This window comes from Salvelinus namaycush, chromosome 39, assembly GCF_016432855.1.
Source record: "Salvelinus namaycush isolate Seneca chromosome 39, SaNama_1.0, whole genome shotgun sequence".
NCBI classification, from domain to species: Eukaryota; Metazoa; Chordata; class Actinopteri; order Salmoniformes; family Salmonidae; genus Salvelinus; species Salvelinus namaycush.
In genome coordinates this window covers 13,028,612-13,046,607 of record NC_052345.1, presented here as the reverse complement: position 1 = coordinate 13,046,607, position 17,996 = coordinate 13,028,612, and the positions used below count along the sequence as shown (strand labels likewise).

General features: G+C 42.9%; 1 protein-coding gene across 1 annotated transcript in view; it reads right to left on the bottom strand.

Moving 5' to 3' along the window:
- Positions 1 to 927: 927 nt before the first annotated feature.
- Positions 928 to 17,996, bottom strand: part of LOC120032783 (trinucleotide repeat-containing gene 6C protein-like) — a 64,253-nt gene continuing 47,184 nt past the window's right edge. The window contains exons 16-20 of the mRNA XM_038978964.1: positions 11,156 to 11,353; positions 10,768 to 10,917; positions 9,454 to 9,675; positions 8,547 to 8,760; positions 928 to 8,144 (exon numbers count right to left, since the gene is read on the bottom strand). Coding sequence (XP_038834892.1) covers positions 7,769 to 8,144; positions 8,547 to 8,760; positions 9,454 to 9,675; positions 10,768 to 10,917; positions 11,156 to 11,353 — 1,160 coding nt within the window. The 3' untranslated portion in view covers positions 928 to 7,768. The remainder of the gene's footprint in view (positions 8,145 to 8,546; positions 8,761 to 9,453; positions 9,676 to 10,767; positions 10,918 to 11,155; positions 11,354 to 17,996) is intronic.

The window sequence follows — 17,996 nt, the reverse complement described above, 5'->3', positions numbered from 1 at the left end:
GAATTTATTAATTTTGCCCCCCCACACCAAACGCGATCACTACACGCAGGTTAAAATATCAAAACAAACTCTGAACCAATGACATTAATTTGGGGACAGTTCGAAAAGCATTAAACATGTATGGCAATTTAGCTAGCTAACGTTAATTTGTCCTATTTAGCTAGCTTGCTGTTGCTAGCTCATTTGTCCTGGGATATAAACATTGAGTTATTTTACCTGAAATGCACAAGGAACTTTACTCTGACAATTAATCCACACATAAAATGGCCAACCGAATCGTTTCTAGTCATCTCCTCCTTCCAGGCTTTTTCATCTTTGAATTTATATGGTGATCCATCTAAACTTTCATAGTATTACCATGACAACCGGCAACAAAGTTCGTCTTTCAATCACCCACGTGGGTATAACCGAGGAGATGGCAGCGTCAGAAATAGGAACGACTTCTATTTTAGCCCATGGCATCGCATACGCTCGTTGTCGCGCGCGAGCAGTGTGGGTGCAATAATTGAATAACATGGATTTCAAAATTTATTTTGCGATGGGTCCGGTCTGGTCAGCATGTTAGTCCCTGACTGCGTTGCGTGCGCAAGCGTTACAAAATAAATGTAGAAATCTGTTATTCAATTATTGCACCAATAAGCATCTAGCTAAAATAGAAGTAAAAAATAAAACTCACTTATAACAAGGGGTGCTTCTCAAGTGTAAAGTGGATTCCTCAGTGGTGCGTCTCAATAGTCTAGTGGCTTCATTGTGTGGGTGAGTTGTCTAAAAGTTGCCTCCTTATCCGTCTGCATCTAGTTACTAGCTTTCTCTGGGGGTTGTGTCAATGCTGTGGTTTCTTTGTCTCTAGAGGTGCATTAATAACTAATGTCCACATGAAAAATCAAACCCACAGTGAAGACTACACAAGAAAATCAACAAGACGCCTTAACAGCCAAGAAAAAATGTCAATTTATTAATATAGTCCGAAAGAAGCGCCATAATTTGTTAACATGTTTTTTCCCGGTGCATGTCATTAACAATTACATTCTATGAGGAGAAAAAAAAACATTAAAAGCCACAACTTTCTCAGCACAGACATTTCTCCTTAATGTTTTTTTAAATAATAAAGGCTGAAGGCAGAGTACCACCTCCTCCCCCTTACAAAAACCAGACTGCCTTAAGTCATGGGCTTTTTCTCAGTATAACCCACAGTGCTTTAGCAGAAGGATAAGCGCTCATTGGTTAAGGATTACACAGCATGGTGAAGCAATACAAAGTTTTGCCATAAATCTGATGAGGGGGAAGAAAATCTAACATATCACAACAAAGACACACCCCTACATCAAACCCTGAACCCCAGAGTGAGTCCCGGGCCCCAAGAGAAAAGCAGGCCTGGATTCTCTCCCTCCCACTTGTGCATAGATCATGAGCCTTTAAAAACCAGCTTCCCCCCTCCACTTCAAACCTGTCTCCTGAAAACCATCTATTAGACATTAGAATCTCTTAACTCATTGAATACCTGCCACAGGAACAGAGACATGAGTAATGCACAATGCTCCTGAACGTTACAGGATGGAACCTCAAAGAAAATACATAAGTAAAACTAAAACCATTGATCATTTGTTTCAATGTAAAGCAATTTCTACATCGATTTTACATGTAAAGCACTCCACTTTGTCATTTATTTGGTAAATATGTAACCGCTACGGATTTTTAGAACCAATGGTATTTCATATTCTATTTAAATCCCTAACTTTCAGTGCTTGGAGTTAGATTTCTCAAAGTTATTCTAATTTAAAACTCTCAAATTTAAATAAAAATGGTGGAGTTTGAACTCTGGAAAACCTGGCCTTCCCGAGACAAGATCCACATCTTTACGAGTGTGCAAGATAGTAAGCAGATTGCGTTGCCTTTTTACAAGACAAAATTCAAATAAAATCAATACATACGTCTGTCAACATCAAAAAAGAGAAATTAAAAATTGAAATACGACACAACACTGATCAATCCCAGAGTTCTGAAAGTAGCATAAATCTTAATTTTGCAAAGTTGGTTTAATGTTCATATTCATTTGATGGAAGATAAATTCTATCTTTTTCAACATTTTCATTATAAAATTCCTTTTTCCTCAACTTCAGACAAATGAAATGTTTGTAAACGACAGGTGGCTTTGCTAAAAAAAAAGAAAAAAGATAGGCACCTCTGAAATGAGTCCTGTAACAAACTCACATCCCACATTATCCCTTTCCTTCATGAAGTTAACATAGGGATTACTAGTCCTACTACTATCTATGGCCACAATTCTTAGATTGTTAATTTTTTGTAGTCTATTTATTACATTTGTATGTAAATCGGAACAAAATGGTGCAATACTCAATGATAATCCTTGTTTTGGATTATTCCACAATAAAAGCCACTATAAGGTAGATAAACATTTTACAGATAAAACAAAAACTTTTTTCCCCATTAAGTCCTTGAGTAAACATTTACACATGAATTATCACCCTCTCCCCTCAGTACTTAGTCTCGTTTGTCTACGATTAGCTGAGTGAGGGGTAGAAGACACTCAGTGCCATGTTAGAAGATAATAACAATGTCTATCAAAATATAGTTGACAAGCAAAAAATAAACTGAATAAAAGGACAGACAACAATGTCAATACACAACATACTGAATGGAACATGACAGCAGTCCTAAGCCTGCCAAGCACACAGTCGTTTGCACACATACATTTGACTTTCAAGCACACAACAATTTTAGCACATTTTTTTCTCCAATATTTTTTTTATCTTTTATATATATTTTTTTAAACTGATGACCTCAAAAAGCTTGGAAGTGTACAAGTCAGACTTTTTAAAATCTTTTAATTTTTTATTTTTACAAAAGACTTCACATTACGTTATTGGTTCTCCTTGATTCAAGTATTTGTGTATTTTTGTGTTGATATGTTTAATGATATTTTTCTCTACTGGGAAAGTATACATAAAAAAAAAACAGGTGATTTTCAGGTTGGGTTGTTTAGACAAATTCACATACAAGTACTTCAAGGTACTTACTGTAATATGTTCATAAATCCAGAACGTGCATATCCAACTCCAGGTAGGAAAGACATTATTCATGATCCATCAAGTACCAGTTTAACCCCTAACCCCATTCCCTTCGTATCACTTATTTGCAGAGGGGAATAAATATTGCTCATCTTCAGTTTGTATTGAACCCAGACCTTTTAAAAGGAACAAAAGGTTTTAGAGGTTGAGATCCAAGGTGTCTATCTGTTGATGTGCTACCTACCACACACCGTACGTACATATCCGTATGTGTATGTATACACATACATCTATCTATAGTTAAGCTGTAGAGAGAGTGCACGGCGTGTCCCTCAGTGCTGGTGCAGCAGGGGGACCCCCCCACACAGAGGGGACGTTTGGAGGCCCCCACCCGGCTAATTGGTCTCTGAGCTTGGATCAAGGCAGTTACAGAAACAGGCAATAGTGATTTTTGCTAGTGTGCTGCAGGACACCTCACAGAGTCCCAAAAGGTAGCCTTATCCCGTTTTAGTTTTTTTTTGTTTTGAAATGCGTCCCCTCTCGTTGCCCACCGCAGACGCAGTGAGGCGAGCGACCTGGGCTGATAGTGGGCCCGAAGCCATCTGGGTCTGTGGAAATATACAGTTGTGGGCCTGCTTTGGGCGGAAACACTAACAAATAGGATAAAATATAGCATCCACAAAAAGGCTCCCCAGCCTGCATTCTGGAAGTTAGACTGGAGACATTTCAGCTAGAAGTGCAGCGCTTTAGTTTTAACATATAGATCTTTTATTGATTTTGTACTTTTTATTTTATTTTTTAGATTTTGTGTCAAACGTCATATTAAAAATGACATTAAAATTGAAGAATTTAATATTTGGTTTAAAAAAATATGTACCCGGGATTACCCGTCAAACTGACTGTGCACCGTAGCATACTTGGATCCCGCAAACTCAGTAAAGATTTTATCCTCAACAACGGGGCATTCCCCACTAAAGCAAAGACTGCCTAAATGGCACCCTATGTCCCTATATAATGCACTACCTAGTGAACAGGGTGCCATTTGAGACAGACATATTATCTCAGGAGTTCAGGATGAGGTGTGTTGCCCCCACCCATCTGTTTAATCCCTCCTGCCCCCCTGCCTCCATCACAAAGGTTATCAAAGATCCTCCATCCAGAGAAGAGCTCTTTCTCCAGATCGTATAACATGGGCTAGTTTAATAGATCTATATTTTTTTGGTATTGGCACATAGGATAACATTGGCATCTTACATGCAGAATGGGCCTCTACATTGTAACATTACAGTAGGCCCATAGTTGTGAAGGGAATTCATTACTATTCCATTCCCAAAAACAATTATCCAGCCAATACAAGTCTATAGTACTACTGCACAGCTTGCCATTAGTTAGTGTAGAAGTTGGCTCTCTTACACTACAGCAAAAGGTCATACATACAGAGAGAGCTGCATCTTTTAATGTCGTCTCCTACCCTGAGATCAAGCTGACAGGAGATCAGTCTTCTTCAGCACAGTAAAGAGAGGCCTACTATACCTCCACTCCAGTGGTACTAACTCCCCATAGAGGGAGGGTGGAAGTTTGGAATACGACAGTGTTGTGGTTTAAACCCAGCTATAAGGACCAGGAGCGGACATGTTCTAAGTGCTGAAGGGTACATACATCAGGAGGTCGTTGGGTCTAGCTCTGTGAGTCGGTGCTCAACCCTTAAGGCAGGATTGGCACGTTGGCTGTAAAGGGCCCGCAGCCTCTAGTCTTTTGCATAGAAACAGAACTGAGTCGCTTTTTATGTCTGGTCAAGGGGATGGGCATGGCCGTGGTCTAGGTTGGTTGCTTTGGAGGGGACTGGAGGGTGTAGCGTAGCAGCTATGTGAGGGGGCGAGGGGACAGCCCTGGTGGAACCCAGGTGGAGCAGCTAGGGTCAGGCAGGACACACTCACCCATCTGAGACACCCTATTGGTCTAACTTACACTTCTTGAGATACTACCTGGAAGTACTACAGCATACTGTCCAAAACAAAGCAATGATCAATCAATCAGTTAAGATACTAACTAATAATAGACAATCAATGACGGGCTGTAGTATTGATCCTCGTTTGCATTCAATACACAGGATGAACATACAGAGGCACCTCTGACCAAAGTGTTTCTGCATATGAACAGTGAAAAGGGCTAGTTTAAAGCAGCCACCTTGAAGACCACTGCATGTAGACAAAAATAAACAACTTCAAATGAAAACTAAATAAAATTCATCAATCACTGGCAAAATTCCAGAAATTTGACTGTCTCTTGACTTCCAGCTAAAGTGATCTTTGTGTGAAAGAAGATTAGGGGAAATGGAGAGGGTTCGTTGAAACAAGGTCGAGTGCTGCTGGCGCGGTCGTTAGCTAGCTAGCTCCATGCTGATTGGCCAGTCTTGGAGGGAGCGTGATTTCCTGCCGGGCTGAGGGTGTCCAATGAGAGAGCTTGGTGCAAGCCCAGGAGGAAATGCTGCTGTGGGGGTAGCCTTGCCTAGCGACCGTCGCCATGGGCACCACAGCAGAGAGGCACTCAGTGGACCGTGACCATCCCCCTCCCCACTCTGACCGACCGTTGGCCGGAGACAGGTAACATTGCATGTCTAGTGTCTCCAGACAAGAAAAAGGCTAAACATTTAGGAGTAACAGTGATATTCACTTTGATATAGTTAAAAGAAAATGTCTTTAGAAAAAAATCATACACTGCAGAATTTTCCCCCCAGATAAAAGTAGATTTCCATTTTTTTTTTTTTCATCCTGCTACCATTTCAAAGTTCATACAAGTCCTTGGACCAAAGAGGAACAAACAAATACCAGAAGTTATTTCCAAGTATAGATACAGTACAAAAAGAGCAAGTTCTTTTTTTGTCTTTTTCAGTTTTCAAAGTTGTTGCTCCATTTTTCTGATTTATTGGTTTGCAAGTTGAAGTGTTTAGCTCTCTTCATAAGTGCTATGATAAAACCCTTTGAAATAGACAAAAGGTTAGTCTCTCTTTTACATTTCTGTACAGTACCAAATACAAGGAACACTCGTAGTAGATCTACTGCATTAGGAGAAACCCCTCTTATTTGGTATTGTGCCCCTCCAGTGACTCCCCCATCTGGATTCAGCCTGTTCGGTGTGGCTGTGGCAACGCAGAGAGGAAGGGCTTTCTGATGGTACTTTCTCATGTACCCCAGTTCAATGTGTACGTATATGAGGAGTTTCAGGGCTGCAGGGACCTTTTCTGAACGCAGTTATAATAGTAACACCATCCTCGCTCCTCTCCGCAACAGTTTCTTAGGGAGTGGCCTGGTGGGAATCAAAAATGAGAAAAGGTAACGTTTCTGTAGTTCTTAAGTTCTTTGCTTTGATCAACAACAACAAAAATCAAGAACGAAAAATGTAAAGATACCAGCTCCTGCTTTGACTTGAGTGTGGACGGAAGAAGGGTCTGTGGCGTATATATTGCACAATGTAACTGTCACATCAAGTTGAAGCGTTTTTTTGTTGTCGTTTCCAGAAATTGGTGGACCATAATGGGGACGAGAGGGTCAACAACGGAATCATCTAATAATGTTAATTGACAAGAAGCACCTGTAAGTCCCGTTAGGTGAGTTTTGCGGAAGTCGTAGTTCTTCTGAGCAGTGGTAATCTGAACTCCCAGACGTGAATGATTAGGTTCCATCAGACATATACTCAAGTACACACAAAACAGACGCAGCTAGGTCGGTCGATGTGTAATAATCTCTCAGTTTATGTTGCGATAGATATTATAAAAATGCGCCTGGATATACAAAAATAACATAAACAGCAGTGTAAATCCCTTTAAGAACAAATGAACGACCAAAAAAACGGAAAAGGTTTCAACTGATGATTGGTTGGGTCAGTGTTGACAGGCCTCATACTGCCGAGTGACTTGGGGGGGTCGTATTCATTAGAGCACACATGGCAAAACGTTTTGCAACAGCATGCGAAAACAAGCTTTTCTTATTGGACAAAGTTCAGGTAGTCCCTCAGTTTCGGTCCGCTTGCTTCCATTTCGTTCCTAGTGAATACGACCTTGGTTGATCACACTTGTTCTGTTCCATTCACTGGCTCAGAGATGGGAACTGTGCAAGCTTTTAAACTCATACAATTTCAAAACAATGAAAAAGGCTTGAGATTGAAGGAGGACCTGGGCCGCAGTAGAGCACTTAAGGCTAATGTTAGTGCTTGGAAACAAAACAATAACATAAGTAAAAGGTCTTTGAACCACATCATTGGCCACGGGCATGCTGGGAATGGTATTTAAAAAAAAAAATCAATTTGGAGTTTCGTGGGCAAAGGAAAGATTCAAGATGGCAGCTTTTTCGATTGCTTCTCCTTAAAAACACTTCACAGAATGTGCGATATTCATGGAAACTTAAAAACACTTAACGGTTCTCTCTTCATTGAGTCTTTGACATTTCATTTTTGTTTGCTTCCAACAATTTATCAAATACTAAAAACAAAATCCCCTTTTAAAAAGACGAAAACGTAAAAACCGAAGGGTGTAGGGGTCAGCAGTCTTGTGTCGTCGGCCCCAGCCTTCCGGTACACGATTCACAGTTCCGTTGATACTGATTATCGCCACATGATTTGCTTGGTTTTGCTCTTGTTCATTGTCATTTTTTTGTGTAATTCTGTATTTATTATTAATATTTTTCCACTCTGTTCCAGCGTTGAAACATCCATCCTCATGGTTGGTTTGTTAGTGTGTTGTCCTACATGGACTCTCCACTCAGCAGGTCGCCTGGCAACAGCGTGTTGATGGGGTTGGGGCTCCCGATGACACCGCGACTATCATCGCCACTAGGGGGCCCCCACAGGCTGGAGTACTGGGGCACGCCCCCCCACAGGAGGTCTCCGCCTCCGCCCGTCTTGGTTCCTCCCCCCAGGCCCACACCGCCGCTGCTCCAGTGATGGCCAATAGCGTGCTGCTGCGAACCTCCGCCTCCTCCCATGCGCGTCTGATTGGTGCCGGAGTTGGGCTGCCAGCTGGTGGTGGGCGGGAGCTGCTGCTGGCCTTGTGCAAAGTAGCGGTTCACCTCCTCCTCCCCAGCAAACTCTGCCAGGATGGTGGTGTTCCCCAGCACACACCTAAGAGGACAGGGCTCAGTTATACATCACATACTTACAAGTGTTACAGTATCAACATGGATTTTCTTATACCTGGTGAAGTACAGTACAAGTATTTCCTTATAGGCTTTGACAATTTGTCAGTGAGATGTATATAGCCTAGAAGTTGAGACAATATTTTGTGTTTTGTTTTAGGTCAGACGGAGATAATCACTACCCTAAACAGCATAGAGTATGGGTGAAAGAGAAAACCCACTCCAAATCTTTTGGTATTTTTTTCATTAGTCCACTGTTGATACAGTCCCACAATGCTTTTTCATGTCAGCAGTCAAGTTTAAGATATTGGACTTTCAAGAAGAAAATGAGTCACTGGCCGCATCATGGCGATGCATGTTTTTTTCCCTTCAAGTATGGGAGTCTTACATGTGCAGGGACTTCTGGGCCTTGGCAGCCTCCTCCTTGGAGCTGTATCGCACCACAGCGTTTCCCTGGGTCAGGAAGAGGTGGAATGTGATGAGGGGGCCGTGCTGCATGCACAGCGTCCGCAAGGTGGAGCCGTCTATCTGAGGGGTGAGGTTCCTCAGTACCAGCCAGCTACTGGTCCTGTTGGAGCTGTCTGTGCTCCAGGTGGTGCCCTCTGAGAGAAACAGAGAGGGGAACATGATCAGTCAATATTTAGGTCCACACAAAATATAAATCAATCCTTTTTGGTCAATAACATGACAACATATTTGTATGTATGTACATAAGTTGTCCATTGTTTGTCTATGCATGTTCTCTTTTTTATTTTTTATTTTATTTATTTTTTTACAACATATTTGCATCGTCTCATGTAAGCACTTACACTACTACCACCTCAGTGTGACTTTAGGTTCTCTTTGAAGCCATGACAACAGTCCTTTAAGTCTTCTCTAGTAAGCCGCAAGACTTCAGTTTAACAAGGGCCTCTAACCACAGCGGGGTGTGTATTACTCCACCTTACTCCAGCGAGTGACGAGGGGAGAGGAGCTCAAAACAAAAACACGGGGGAGAATCACACTCTACAACGACCACACCTAGGAACATTACACGCCTATGTGGTGTCCTACGCTATGCTTTAGGTAAATGTGTCAAAAACATTGTTAGGGTAGGATGTTGACACAGCACAAAGTAAGGTCAGCTCAAATCCACAGTCCATGGTTTTCAATGAGCAGCAAGTCATGAATTGACTTTAAAATCAATCTCAAAACGACTAACTGATTTTCCTCTACTAGGTGTCTTTCCAGTCTTGTTACAGAGGAACTCCCCCGGTCTATATTTCAGGCTGGGGAGTTGTACTGTGGCATCTCACCTGAGGTGTACGAGCTGCTCCAGCCTTGGGCCAGGCCCAGGGAGTTTCCTCCCCAGGTGGAGGAGGGCTTGGCGGGGTTGGTGAGGCCAGGAGGTGGCCTTGAAGGGGCTGTGTTGTTACGGGGCCCCTGGGGGACCTTCCACAGCTCGTGGGATAGAGAGGCCTGGGAGGGATGGGAGATGGGCCCGGGTGACCAGGTGGACTTCATGTCAGATAGTTTACCTGAGAGAGAGAGAGAAGAGGGGAACCTATGAGATACTGTTGTAGAGATGGAGACCCTCTAAGGAAGCCTATGTTCTATGACAGATTCTTCGAAATCTAACTTTGGGCAGATGCTAAGTTTTAAAAGAAGCCCCCTATTAACAGTTGTTCATCAACAAGAAACCTCAATCTTGACTTCATGGGTTTATATGAGTCATAATGGAGAACGCATTGAGGACTACAGGAAACATGAATGTAAATACAGAATCACTCAAGACATTTAAAGGGGGGCATTTTTCATGTATTCATAGCAATTCTCAGTGGGTTGCTTAACGGCAACAAAAATGTTACGTCAACACATACTTATGAATAGGGGTCTAGGGCCACAACATTCAAAGCATTTCTTGATTCAAACACTCAAACTTTTCGTTCCATGAGGAATACAATGCAATCACATCGTGGAGCACTTGATACACCAGCACTGGGTAGTTGGTAGTAGGATTAAATTAGGCAAAGGAAGGACCTATCTACCGTAACACTCAACACAGACCACACACAAACAATAGGATAAAGGTGTGTTGCTATGGTGGTAATTAGGGGAAGGGGGGGGGGGTCAAGCTTGGGGACCATGGGTCAGCATGTCCACATAGGGGGCTGTGATCTGTACCTGCACTCTCCTCATCCGGGGAGGACAGACTGAAAGAGCTAGTGTAGCAGCCACTGACTGGCCAGTCCGTGGAGGGGGGCAGAGCACCGTTCTGAGGCGGTGAAGGAGGGGAGGAGCCTAGCCGTGGTGGCCCATTGTTATGGACAAAGGGGGTGGTGGGGAAAGAAACATGTACAACTTGATTTAAAGAAAGTGTATAAATACAACAGGGCCTGTGCTACTGGATGACACAGTCACAACAAGTAAGGTAGTACTGTAACCCCTTCAGTGCCATGGAAAGGAATAGGATAAGCTTAAAGTTGTCAATATAGTAACACAAGTCAACACCTGTTTGAGAATCAAAAGCAGAGACCTGCCCTGTTAATGAGCGTATACAGTCTATTTGACAATCTGTGTATCTTAAAGCCAACTACAGACCCCGTCTCCCTGATTGACCCTCTCCTCACCTCCGCTGCGGTCCCGGAGCAGGTAGCGGTTGACGTCCTGGATGTTGGTGTTGATGGTGGGGCCGCTGGGAACACTTCCTGGGGTCATGTTGGGGTCGTTCTCAGGGTCAATGTTCTGCAGGCCCTTCCAGGGCACGCCTGGACAGAACTCTGAGGAGACAACATGGAGGACAAATGGTTATTTATCCTTTAAACTCAACTGATGTTGTGGGGAACAATTTAAATCAGTTTTTTCCCATTTCTAAATCTTTCTTTTCGCTCTAAAATCAAAACAGTTTAGAAGTTAGGAGTTTTAAATCTCTTTTCTTTGTCCTCTATCAGTAAAGTGTGTCAGGATCACGTGTGAAATAACGTTTGATCTGATTGAAATGCCAGGTTCTCTACCAACCTGGGGGCCAGTTGATATTCGTTCCATTGGTGATCTGGTCCTTGGGGCTCTTTCCTGGTACCTGGCCCCAGCTGTCAGGGGGAACCAGGGGGGAGGTGGGAGACTCAGACCCACCCATCATACTGTATGGGCTGTAGGAGTCATCCATGTGGGGGGGCTTTCCAGGGGGGCCCAGGTTAGAAGCAGCAGAAATGGCACCTAGGACAAGTCAAAGGAATTCATTAATTCATTTAAAATGCATACAGTAAAAGTCAAAAGTTTGGACACATCAACAGGTGTGCCTTATTAATTTTCGCTCTTAACGCGTTTCAGCCAATCAGTTGTGTTGTGACAAAGTAGGGGTGGTATACAGAAGGAAGACCCAGAGTTACCTCTGCTGCAAAGGATAAGTTCATTAGTTACCAGCCTCAGAAATTACAGCCCACTAAGGCACTACGTCGCTGTGCCACTAGAGATCCTGGTTCGAGTCCAGGCTCTGTTGCAGACGGCCACGACCGGGAGACCCATGGGGGGGTACACAATTGGCTCAGCGTCATCTGGGTTAGGGGAAGGTTTGGCTGGCCGGGAAGTCCTTGTCCCATAACTCCTGTGGCGGGCCAGCGCATGCACGCTGACACGGTCGCCAGGTGTACGGTGTTTCCTCCGACACATTGGTGTGGCTGGCCTCCGGGTTAAGCGGGCATTGTATCAAGAAGCAGTGCGGCATGGCTGGGTCGTGTTTCGGAGGACACACAGCTCTCGACCTTCGCCTCTCCCGAGTCCGTACGGGAGTTGCAGCGATAGGACAAGACTAACTACCAATTGGATACCACGAAATTGGGGAGAAAAAAAAAGAGAAAAAATACATTAAAATTGCAGCCCAAATAAATGCGTCAAGGTTCAACTAACAGACACATCAACTGTTCAGAGGAGACTGCGTAAATCAGGCCTTCATGGTCGAATTACTGCAAAGAAACCACTACTAAAAGGAAATAAGACTTGCTTGGGCGAAGAAACACGAGCAATGGACATTAGACCGGTGGAAATGTGTCCTTTGGTCTGTTGAGTCCAAATCTGAGATTTTTGGTTCCAACCACTGTCTTTGTGAGTCGCAGAGTAGCTGAACGGATGATTTCCGCATGTGTGGTTCTCACCGTGAGGCATGGAGGTGGTGGTGTGATGGTGCTTTGCTGGCGACACTTATTTAGAATTCAAGCACACTTAACCAGCATGGCTACCACAGCATTCTGCAGCGACACACCATCCCACCTGGTTTGCCCTTAGTGGGGCTATCACTTGTTTTTCAACAGGACAAATCAAACTTTGTCACATGCGCCAAATACAACAATTTTGTCACGAAAGAGTTAAGATTTTATTTCCAAAATAAACCATAATATTATTTAAAAAAGTAACAAAATGGCTATATACAGGGTGTACTGGTACCGAGTCAATGTGCAGGGGTACAGGTTAGTCGAGGTAATTTGTACATGTAGGTAGGGGTGAAGTGACTAATAATAATAATAAACAGAAGCAGCAGTGTACTAAACAAATGGGGGGGGGGGGGGTCAATGTAAATAGTCCAAAGGCCATTGGATACCAATTGTTCAGCAGTCTTCTGGCTTGGGGGTAGAAGCTGTTAAGGAGCCTTTTGGACCTAGACTTGGCGCTCCAGTAACAATTGCTGTGCAGTTGCAGAGAAAACAGTCTATGACTAGGGTGACTGGAGTCTGACAATTTTGAGGGGTTTCCTCTGACATTGTCTAGTATATGGATTAGAGGTCGACCGATTAATCCTAATGGGCGATTAATTAGGGCCGATTTCAAGTTTTCATAACAATCGGTAATCAGCATTTTTGGACACCGATCATGGCCGATTACATTGCACTCCATGAGGAGACTGAGTGGCAGGCTGACTACCTGTTATGCGAGTGCAGCAAGGAGCCAAGGTAAGGTGCTAGCTAGCATTAAACTTATCTTATAAAAAACAATCACTCTTAACATAATCACTAGTTAACTACACATGGTTGATGATATTACTAGTTTATCTAGCTTGTCCTGCGTTGCATATAAATCGATGCTGTGCCTGTTAATTTATCATTGAATCACAGCCTATTTCGCCAAACGGGTGATTTAACAAGCGCATTTGCGAAAAAAGCACTGTCGTTGCACCAATGTGTACCTAACCATAAACATCAACGCCTTTCTTAAAATCAATACACAAGTATATATTTTTAAACCTGCATATTTAGTTAATATTGCCTGCTAACATGAATTTATTTTAACTAGGGAAATTGTCACTTCTCTTGCGTTCTGTGCAACAGAGTCAGGGTATATGCAGTAGTTTGGGCCGCCTGGCTCGTTGCAAACTGTGAAGACCATTTCTTCCTAACAAAGACAGACAACTTCGCCAAACGGGATGATTTAACAAAAGCGCATTTGTGAAAAGGCACAATCGTTGCATGAATGTACCTAACCATAAACATCAATGCTTTTCTTAAAATCAATACACAGAAGTATATTTTTTAAACCAGCATATTTAGTTAAAAGAAACTCATGTTAGCAGGCAATATTAAACTAGGAAAATTGTGTCACTTCTCTTGCGTTCATTGCACGCAGAGTCAGGGTATATGCAACAGTTTGGGCCGCCTGGCTCGTTGCGAACTAATTTGCCAGAATTTTACGTAATTATGACATAACATTGAAGCTTGTGCAATGTAACAGCAATATTAAGACTTATGGATGCCACCCGTTAGATAAAATACGGAACGGTTCCATATTTCACTGAAAGAATAAACGTTGTTTTCGAAATTATAGTTTCCGGATTTGACCATATTAATGACCTAAGGCTCGTATTTCTGTGTGTTATTATATTATAATTAAGTCTATGATTTGATAGAGCAGTCTGAGTGGTGGTAGGCAGCAGCAGGCTCGTAAGCATTCATTCAAACAGCACTTTACTGCGTTTGCCAGCAGCTCTTCGCAATGCTTTAAGCATTGCGCTGTTTATGACTTCAAGCCCATCAACTCCCGAGATTTGGCTGGCAATACTACAGTACCTATTAGAACATCCAATAGTCAAAGGTATATGAAATACAAATGGTAGAGAGAAATAGTCCTATAATTCCTATAATAACTACAACCTAAAACTTCTTACCTGGGAATATTGAAGACTCATGTTAAAAGGAACCACCAGCTTTCATATGTTCTCATGTTCTGAGCAAGGAACTTAAACGTTAGCTTTCTTACATGGCACATATTGCACTTTTACTTTACTGATTTTATTGATGTATTATATTAAGTTAAAATAAAGTGTTCATTCAGTATTGTTGTAATTGTCATTACAAATATTATATATTTTTTATTTATTAAAAAAAAGTATATAATTCGGCATCGGCTTTTTTTGGTCCTCCAATAATCGATATCGGTGTTGAAAAATCATAATCGGTCGACCTCTATCCTGGATGGCAGGAAGCTTGGCCCCAGTTATGTACTGGGCCATACGCACTATCCTCTAACACCTTATGGTCAGATGCCGAGCAGTTGCCATACCAGGCGGTGACGCAACCGGTCAGGATGCTCTCGATGGTGCAGCTGGATCTGGGGACCCATGCCAAATCTTGAGGGGGAAAATGTGTCCGTCAGGAAGTCCAGGATCCAGTTGCAGAGGGAGGTGTTTAGTCCCAGGGTCCTTCGCTTAGTGATGAGCTTTGTGGGCACCATGGTGTTGAACGCTGAGCTGTAGTCAATGAACAGCACTCTCACATAGGTGTTCCTTTAGTCCAGGTGGGAAAGGGCAGTGTGGAGTGCAATTGAGATTGAGTCATCTGTGGATCTGTTGGGGCGGTATGTAAATTGGAGTGGGTCTAGGGTATCCGGAAGGATGCTGTTGATGTGAGCCGTGACCAGCCTTTCAAAGCACTTTATGGCTACCGATGTGAGTGCTACGGGGCGGTAATCATTTAGGCAGGTTACCTTCACTTCCATGGGCACAGGGACTATGGTGGTCTGCTTGAAACATGTAGGTATTACAGACTGTCAAGGGAGAGGCTGAAAATGGCAGTGAACTTGCCAGTTGGTCCGCGCATGTTTTGAGTACGCGTCTGGTAATCTGTCTGGCCCCGCGGTTTTTGTGAAAATGACCTGTTTAAAGGTCTTGCTCACATCGGCTACCGAGAGTGTTATCACACAGTTGTCCAGAACAGCTGGTGCTCTCATGCATACTTCAGAGTTACTTCCCTCGAAGCGAGCATAAGAAGGAATTTAGCTCATCTGTTGCCTGTAATCCATTGCGTCTGGTTGGGATATGTACGTACGGTCACTGTGGGGACGACGTCGTCAATGCACTTATTGATGAAGCCGATGACTGAGGTGGTATACTCCAATGCCATTGGATGAATCCCGGAACATATTCCAGTCTGTGCTAGCAGTCCTATAGCGTACCATCAGCGTCATCTGACTACTTCCGTATTGAGCGAGTCACTGGTACTTCCTGCTTTAATTTTTGTTTGTAAACCGAAGGATAGAATTATGGTCAGATTTGCCAAATGGAGGGCGGGGGAGAGCTTTGTATCCATCTCTGTGTGGAGTAAAGGTGGTCGAGTTCCCCCCCCCCCCCTCTGGTTGCACATGTGACATGCTGGTAGAAATGAGGTAAAACGGATTTAAGTTTGCCTGCATTAATGTCCCCGGCCAAAAGGAGCGCCGTTTCTGGATGAGCATTTTCTTGTTTGCTTATGGCCTTATACAGTTGGTTGAGAGCAGTCTTAGTGCCAGCTTTGTTTTGTGGTGTTAGATGGCTAGGAATAATATAGATGAGAACTCTTGGTAGATAGCGTTGGAGTCTGGAGTAAACTTTGAACATTGTTATACTCAGAGTATAGGAACATTATTTACACAAGAGACATGAGGTATGCCATAATAAAGCGTAGGAGGGGCTGAGTACAGGGAAAACAATCACATGTGACAGTACTGATAAGGGGAGAAACCGTTGAAGGCTCATATCACTTAGTTCCCAGCTTAGCAGGAAGGATGCAATGTTTAGGGATAAGGAAGAGACTCCACCCAAAGTGGGGTATGAACACCATCATGGGGGAAGCCATGTCTTTTGTCTGAATACAGCTGTGTCGACCCTTTGGGAAGAATTAAACTTGGTTAAGCTTCTCTATTGTCCGTGAGTTATATACTCTGAAAAGTAAGAACCTAACAGTGTTGTCTACAGCTTATCATAAAGTACTCTACCTCAGGCGAGCAATACCCTGAGACTTCTTTAATATTAGACATTGCGCAACAGCTGTTATTGACAAAGGCACACCCACCCACCCGTCTTACCAGAGGTAGCTTCTTGTCCTGCCGGTGCATGCAAAATCCCGCCAGCTCTATATTATCCATATCGTCGTTCAGCCACGACTCAATGAAACATATTACAGTTTTTACTGTCCCGTTGGTAGGATAATCTTGATCCTAGGTCATCGATTTTATTTTCCAATGATTGCACGTTGGCCAATAGAACGGATGGCAGTGGGAGTTTGCTCACTCGCTTATGAATTCTCAGAAGTACCTCCGCCCCCCTTTTCTCAGGCTTTTCTTCATGCAAATGACAGGGATTTGGGCCTGCTGCCGAGAAAGCAGTATATCCTTTGCGTCGGACATGTTAAAGAAAAAAGCTTCTTCCAGTTCGATGTGACTAATCGCAGTTCTGATGTCCAGAAGTTATTTTCCGGTCATAAGAGATGGTAGCAGCAACATTATGTACAAAATAGGTAAAAAAATAAATACGTTAAATGCAACAACAACAAAAATTCTAAATAGCAGTTGGTTAGGAGCACGTAAAACGTCAGCCATCCCCCCGGCGCCATTCTACTAACTACACTGACAACACACTTCCAGGCTGTGTAAGGGCTATTTGACCAAGGAGGAGAGTGATGTAGTGCTGCATCAGATGACCTGGCCTCCACAATCACCTGACCTCAACTCAATTGAGATGGTTTGGGATGAGTTGGACCGCAGAGTGAAGGAAAAGCAGCCAACAAATGCTCAGCATATGTGGGAACTCCTTCAAGACTGTTGGAAAAGCATTCCAGGTGAAGCTGGTTGAGAGAATGCCAAACGTATGGAAAGTTTTCATCAAGGCAAAGGGTGGGTACTCTCAACAATCTCAAATATATTGATTTGTAACACTTTGTTACTACATGATTCCATATGTGTTATTTCATAGTTTTGATGTCTTTCACTATTATTCTACAAAGGAGAAAATAGTAAAAATAAAGAAAAACCCTTGAATGAGTAGGTGTGTCCAAACTTTTGACTGGTACTGTATATAGATGCCTCAATCATAGAGGCTTAAAAACATGACAAAGTAAGAGTGGTTGTCAGTGTTGCTCTTAGTGGAGTATGGAGGGCAAAAGGAACACTGGGTCGCAAGGATACATCCAGACGAATATCAACGTGAGACATCACTTAAGAAATAGATATGGATTTAAATAGTCATTTTAAATGTCAGACACTAAAGAGATAAACAATTGATTTCATACTGAATACTTCCAGTTGAGATTTCCCCACACCGTTTCATCATTGAGATATGTGCAAACATACAAAAGCCTTTGAGTAATGACAACGCCTGTTTACTGGTACAAGTTGATTACTATAAGAAGGGCAGCACAGCAGCTTGTTGCTCGCGCCACAGTGGGAGAGGTTAGGGGAGGTGGTGTTTGTGGCTCACACGTTATATTTCCAGTGTTAACGTGTCTGGTGTGAATGCAAAACCGTGTGAAAGAAACCCAGAGAATGTCTGTTGGCTGGTGAGAGAGTTGGTGTGAAATACGTTAATGTTATTTAGAGCGAGTCAAATAAGTCACTATATCGT